Source organism: Delphinapterus leucas, chromosome 1, assembly GCF_059928025.1.
Source record: "Delphinapterus leucas isolate spDelLeu-1000000601 "Yukka" chromosome 1, BTC_Dleu_Yukka2, whole genome shotgun sequence".
Taxonomy (NCBI): domain Eukaryota; kingdom Metazoa; phylum Chordata; class Mammalia; order Artiodactyla; family Monodontidae; genus Delphinapterus; species Delphinapterus leucas.
Window position 1 is genome coordinate 144446512 of NC_143129.1, and position 7380 is coordinate 144453891.

The following is a 7380-nucleotide window of genomic DNA, read 5'->3' on the forward strand; positions in this document are numbered from 1 at the left end:
CTTACAGAGGATACACTGCTCAAGAGCAGGGACCAGGCATTACAGTCATCCCTGGGTACCCACAGGGCATTGGTTCCAGGACCCACCTTGGATACCAGACCCCACAGACGCTCAAGTTCCAGAGTCCACCCTTCGTATCCACAGTTCTGCATCTGAGTATTCAACCAACCATCAATTGTGTAGTACTATGTGTATTTCTTGGAAAAAATCGTATATAAGTGGACCTGCACAGTTCAAACCCATGTTGTTTAAGGATCAGCTGTTATTTATCTTTAAATGCTAAAAGCAAAGAGCAGAAAATATTTGTTGAACTGAACAATTACCATACATTTCCATTTATCACAGTAAAAGTATTTTAACCATTCTGTGTCAGGAGTGTGGTGGATGGAGAACTTTGAAGGTCTCTAGGTGAATTATCAGCCATTATAAATTTTAGTTCCTTTCAGTTCTTGTAAAAGTCAAACTTTCACCACCCTGTGTGTTTCTTGAATACTACTTAGTGTTTCTGCCCATTAGAATTTAGGGAATCCTGTTGAGTCAGCACCACCATGTTTTTGTTAGGTTTCTTATCTGCTTATCAAAATAGCTGGTTGTAAATTTTCAGAACAAGAGAGCTGTCATCACTTGAACCCACTTTCAGTTTAGTGCTTTATTGTTACAATTTCCTCTTCTGTTCCTTCAGCTCTGATGCACCACAGTAACCACGTGGACAGCAGTCGCTGCTACCAGTGTGTCAAGTTTCTTGTAACTCTTGCTCAGAAGTAAGTATTGACTCAAAATGCAATGAGGAAACGGTGTTTTAGTTACAAGTCAAATATGACCAGAGGAAAAAAATCTGCCTTGTTTTAGTACCTAGAAAATCTGACCCAGTCAGGGCATGCTTGCTTGGATGGCACAGACAACTATTCAAATGATCTCCAAGAGATGTGGAGGGAGAGTGTTAAAGGTAACAGATCTTATGTAATCCAAGGGGAAAAAAAATGCTAAACCATCAGGCTTTAATGCAGGAAGGGCAGGAGTCCAAGGCAGATTTAGGGGCCTCGACAACAAAAAGTTGAAGAACCTTCACTCAGGAGACCTTTAGTTAACTACCAACTGTGTCGGCTTCTAGGTCCCCACTTTCAAAATTGTCTCTCAAGAGACAAAGTCATATAACAGCTAATTAAACTTATGAACCCAGGCACTATGCGAAATACTTCGCCTGTATTCTTACTTAACCTTTTCAACAACTTTATGAAGTTAAGTACTGGTATTAGTCCCATGTCATAGGTGGTTTAGGTGACGTGCCTGCCGTCAGAGCTAGGACTTGATCACAGGCTGACTGACTTCAAGGCAGAGGTTCTTTTTTCTTTTTATTTAATTGTGCTAAAATATACATAACATAAAATTCACCATTTTAGCCATTTTTAGGTGTACAATTCAGTGGCATTAAGTACACTCACATTGTTAGTGCAGCCATCACCACCATCAGTCTCCAGAACTTCTTTCATCTTCCAGAACTGAAACTCTGTACCCAGTAAACAATAACTCTCCATTCCTCCTCCCTCCAGCCCCTGGCAACCGTCGTTCTACTTTTTATCTTCATGAATTTGACTATCGTAGGTACCTCACATAAATGGAATCATAGAGTATTTGTCCTTTTATGACTGGCTTATTTCACTTATCATGATGTCTTCAAGGTGTATCCACATCGTAGCATGTTTCAGAATTCTGTTTCTTTTTAAGGCTGTATAATACTCCATTGTATAGATATATGTATACTATATTTTGCTTATCTATTCATCTGTCAGTTGAGCCTTGGAAAGCAAAGGTTCTCAATGTTAGAAGGAACCTGAGTGGTTTGCAACTTCAGCTCCCCGATTTAGTACGTTGGCCAACAAAAGATCAGAGTGACTGACTGCATGCTAACCCAAGGTTATTTTTTTTTTAATTGAAGTATAGTTGATTTATAATATTGGGTTAGTTTCAGGTGTACAACAAAGTGATTCAATTATATATTTTGTTTCAGATTATTTTCCATTATAGGTTATTATAAGATATTGACTGTAGTTCCCTGTGCTGTACAGTTAATCCTTGTTGCTTATCGTCTGTTGTATGTATAGTAGTTTGTATGTTAATCCCATACTCCTAATTTATCCTCCCCACCCATGCCTTTCCCCTGGTAACCATACGTTTGTTTTCTATGTCTGTGAGTCTGTTTCTGTTTTATATATAGATTCATTTGTATTATTTTTTAGATTCCACATATAAATGATATCATATAATATTTGTCTTTGTCTAACTTCACGAAGTATAATATTCTCTAGGTCCATGTATGTTGCTGCAAATGGCAATATTTCATTCTTTTTATGGCTGAGTAATATTCCATTGTGTGTGTGTGTGTATATATATACACATCACATCTTCTTAAACCAGTCGTCAGTTGATGGGCACTTGGGTTGTTTCCATGTCTTGGCTGTTGTAAACAGTGCTGCAGTGAACATTGGGGTTCATGTATCTTTTCAAATTAGAGATTTTGTCTTTTCAGGATTTATGTACAGGAGTGTAACCCAAGGTTATTGAGCAGACTGCACTGCCATCAGTCTTGCCCCGAGCTCTTTTTATAGTTTCATTTATTTTGCTCCAGATTTTCGCTGACTCTTAGGCATGGGTATTGCCATCCTTGGACTTGTACCAGAATGAGAATGAGAAATCTGTTGGGATTAATCTGCTGCATTTGAGCATCCTCAACAGATTTAAATTGGGAGCCCCATTGAAATAATGCATGAACACGTGTTTTCCAGATGACATAACATTGTAGACACAGATGGAAATCATTCTGCCACAATTGTGCGTTCATTAATTAGGCTTCATATTGGCAACATGTCATCATGAGCCCTTGCCCAAAAGTGGCATTTCCAAGTAGTGTTGGGGCCACATAGCATGTCTGATGCCAGCAGACACACAGTCCAGACATCAGTAGTGTCTTTATATGTGCTTCCATACCCTGCACATATCACATTTTATATACATTAGTGGCAATATCCCCATCGGTAGTGTCTTCAAATAAGGACAGCTTTCTAGATGAGCAAATAAAAATGGAAAGCAGGGGTCTCCAAAATCACATTTTAAAATAGTTTTTCCCATAATATCATTCTTATTTAAATCACAAAAGTTAAAGACTAGTTTGATTTTATCACGAGGTCATTTATTGGACACCTTAAAACTACTAGAAGAGAACATAGGCAAAACATTCTCTGACATAAATTGTAGCAGTGTTTTCTTAGGTCAGTCTCCCAAGGCAATAGGAATAAAAGTAAAAATAAACAAATGGGACCTAATAAAATTTCTAAGCTTTTGCACAGCAAAAGAAACCATAAACAAAACGAAAAGACAACCTATGGACTGGGAAAAAATACTTGCAAATGATGCAACGGACAGTAGCTAAGTTTCCAAAATATACAAACAACTCATACAACTCAATAACAAAAAAAACAAACAACCCAATCAAAAACTGGGCAGAAGATCTAAATAAGCATTTCTCCAAAGAAGACATACAAATGACCAATAGGCATATGAAAAGATGCTCAACATCACTAATTATCAGAGAAATGCAAATCAAAACTACAATGAGGTAATCACCTCACACTGGTCAGAATGGCCATCATTAAAAAGTCTACAAATAATAAATTCTGGAGAGGGTGTGGAGAAAAGGGAACCCTCCTGCACTGTTGGTGGGAATGTAAATTGGTACAGCCACTATGGAAAACAGTGTGGAGGTTCCTCACAAAACTAAAAACAGGGCTTCCCTGGTGGCACAGTGGTTGAGAGTCTGCCTGCCGAAGCAGGGGACGCGGGTTCGTGCCCTGGTCCGGGAGGATCCCACATGCCGCGGAGCGGCTGGGCCCCTGGGCCATGGCCACTGAGCCTGCGCATCCGGAGCCTGTGCTCTGCAACGGGAGAGGCCACAGCAGTGAGAGGCCCGCGTACCGCAGAGAAAAAAAAAAAACAACTAAAAACAGAGTTACCATATGATCCAGCAACCTCACTCCTGGGCATACATCTGGAGAAAACCTCTCTCTAATTTGAAAAGATACATGCACCCCAATGTTCATTGCAACACTGTTTGCAATAGCCAAGACATAGAAGCAGCCTAAATGTCCATCGACAGAGGAATGGATAAAGATGTGGTGTATGTATATACCATGGAATACTACTCAACCATAAAAAAGATTGAAATAATGCCATTTGCAGCAACATGGATGGACTTAGAGATTATCATACTAAGTAAATAAGTCAGACAGAGACAGACAAATATCATATCACTTATATATGGAATCTAAAATATGATACAAATGAATTTATTTTCAGAAAAAACAGACTCAGACATAGAAAACAAACTTATGGTTACCAAAGGAGAAAGGAGGTGGGGGAGGGATAAATTAGGAGTTTGGGATTAGCAGATACACACTACTATATACAAAACAGGTAAACAACAAGGTCCTACTGTATAGCACAGGGAACTATATACAACATCTTGTAATAACCTACAATGGAAAAGAATCTGAAAAGGTATATTTATAACTAAATCACTTTGCTGTACACCGGAAACTAATACAACGTTGTAAATCAACTGTGCTTTAATTTAAATAAATAGGTTATTTATTAAGTGTACAATTTGTTGTGGGTATTTTATTTTTCATTTTCCAACTTGGAATTTTAATAGAATGAGGTGGGTGAGTTAGAGGTAGATAAGAAACTTTTCACCACATATTTATCTTTTACTGCCTTTTGAAGTTTAAACATGTGAATGTATCCAAACCAAAAAAACGTACACATTTAATGTAAAGACAACTGAACTTTAATGAAAGTAGCACTTGTGTTTCCAAATTTTAAAGTACTATATGTTAAAGAAGTGTATTTGCAGAGAAAGCATTTGGCTAATAAAAATTTCCTCCAATCACCAGGTGTCCTGCTGCTAAAGAATATTTCAAGGAGAACTCCCATCACTGGAGTTGGGCTGTGCAGTGGCTGCAGAAGAAGGTGACTGAGTTTTTAACTTCTCTGGCTATAACATAGGAATCAATAGCAGCATATCTTATCAGGAAAAATCTCTAATTTGGAGACTGTCCTCAAAATATTTTCAGAGTTCAGACTTTTTTTAGTACAGTTGATACCTATCTTTATGCATTTGATTTGTATCTTAATACATGTGTTTTAATTTTATGGGTAAAAAGGTAAGGATGATTATATAAGAGATAATAATATTGATATTTTAGTGAGCTCTTGAGAATGGAAGTGGAATCTTCTAAGAAAGAATCTCCTGATGTGACAGAAAGTCTGGGTCAATTTATATGCTATTTTAGATGCTTTTAATTTTTATTTTATTATTCGGCTGCACCAGGTCTTAGATGCAGCACGTGGGATCTTCGTTGCCGCATGCCGGATCTTTAGTTGCGGCATGTGGGCTCTTAGATGCGGCATGCGGGATCTAGTTCCCTGACCAGGGATCAAACTTCGGCCCCCTGCATTGGGAGCATGAAGTCTTAACTGCTGGACCACCGCGGAAGTCCCTAGATGCTTTTTGTACTGTAATATCTAATGGTAGAAATCGTGGGCTCACGTGGGCTTATTTGTCATCTCTGATGACTTTTTTTTTTAATATTTATTTTATTTATGTTTTTGGCTGTGTCGGGTCTTAGTTGCGGCACGTGGGGTCTTGGTTGCGGCATGCAGGCTTCTCTCTAGTTGTGGCGCGTGGGCTTTGTAGTTTGCAGCACGCAGCCTCTCTAGTTGCGGCACACAGGTTAGTTACCCTGCGGCATGTGGAATCTTAGTTCCCCAACCAGGGATCAGACCTGCGTCCCCTGCAGTGGAAGGCGGATTCTTAACCAGTGGACCACCCAGTAAGTCCTCTGATGGCATTTTTGACTTTCTGTCTCAGATGTCAGAACATTACTGGACACCGCAGAGTAATGTCTCTAATGAAACATCAACTGGAAAAACTTTTCAGCGAACAATTTCAGCTCAGGTGAGAGTTGTCTTTTGGTTTTGTGTGGCTTGAAATCCCTTAGGTAGGATTTTTAGTATGTTTCTCAGAAACTGCAGCCTCAGAAAAGAGGCGTAGGTTAAAAATGAGTACGGCTGGAAGAAACAATTGATTTTCTATGAAAAGACAGCAAGTTGGTGTACAGTTTGAGAGTTATTTGCCTGGAAGAAAAGCAATGAGGGTCGGTCAGTCTGGCCCCCACTGCCACAGAGGTTGATGTGAAGGCACCACCTCCAAAGGTCAAGTGAAGGGTAGTCTTCCTCAGTGATGCTGCTGCCACTGCACACCCCCTAACTTTTTCTTGTGTTTCAATCTCCGGCAGGACACATTAGCATATGCCACAGCTCTCCTGAATGAGAAGGAGCAGTCGGGAAGCAGTAACGGGTCAGAGAGCAGTCCTGCGAATGAGAACGGAGAGAGGCACTTACAGCAGGTACAGTAGGGCATGTCCTGTGTGAAAGGGCAGCGCCTGCTCTGAGGTTCTCCAAAGAGAGTCTCCATAATCAAGAGAGAAAGGAGACACCAGCTCCACCCTCTAGTGATCTCTGCTCAGGACTCAGGCACTGTGTGCTTAGAAAGCAGAACAGTGCTGCATCGTGAAATTAAGCCAGGCTTTGGCCTCAGTCTCTGCTGGCTGTTCTGCTGAGCTTGGAGAGCGTCCTGATAAAGCCAGGCTGCAGATGTGGTCCTTCCAGATGGTACCTTGTTCTGCTGGGTTATGAAGAATCACCCCTTCCTCCTCCTGCTCTCACCAGGCTTCCTGGAAACACAGACCCTTGAAAAGAAGGGCCTCATGCCATTGAAATCTGTTAGGGGAGTCAAATCGTAATTTTAAGCTTATTTTTTAAGTATTTTTAATACTAATTGCTATAGTAGAAAAAGGAATGCAATATTTATTGAACACCTACTATGTGCAAAATAATGCGGCAGGTTTAAATGTAATGACATGTATCGTGTCCTCCCTCTGGTCTGTAACCTTCTGTAAAGCTATCTCTGTAGCTCCATCACAGTGCATGGCACAGAGGCCTCATTAAATGAATCTTGCTGATGTTCTGTGTGCTGTTTTGTTTGTTTCTAAATCTTTCGGATCCTCGTAACAACCTTGTGAGGTCGCTGTTACCCTGATTTCACAGCAGGAAGCTGAGACTCAGCATGGTGATTTGATTTAACCCAAGGCCACATTGTGACTGCAGGCAAGTCACTAGATTGTTTCTGTGACTAAATGAGAACACAGAAATGAAAGTGTTGCATAATCAGGAATTATAAGGTGTTACACTTGTTATGTTTTGTTGCCCTTTGATAAACATTAAGTAGTTAAATGAGGACATGTTTAAACTGCAGAACACAAGTCC

General features: G+C 40.0%; 1 protein-coding gene across 9 annotated transcripts in view; it reads left to right on the forward strand.

The window, feature by feature from the left end:
* USP24 (ubiquitin specific peptidase 24) overlaps positions 1 to 7380 on the forward strand; it is a 148246-nt gene that overhangs the window by 139709 nt on the left and 1157 nt on the right. For 8 of the 9 annotated variants that reach the window (XM_089922052.1, XM_022575774.2, XM_022575775.3 and 5 more), the window contains 4 exons: positions 683 to 761; positions 4947 to 5022; positions 5924 to 6010; positions 6351 to 6461. In XM_089922052.1, coding sequence (XP_089778178.1) covers positions 683 to 761; positions 4947 to 5022; positions 5924 to 6010; positions 6351 to 6461 — 353 coding nt within the window. Of the gene's footprint in view, positions 1 to 682; positions 762 to 4946; positions 5023 to 5923; positions 6011 to 6350; positions 6462 to 7380 lie in introns of those variants that run through there. The other variant, XR_002644832.2, reaches the window with a different exon arrangement.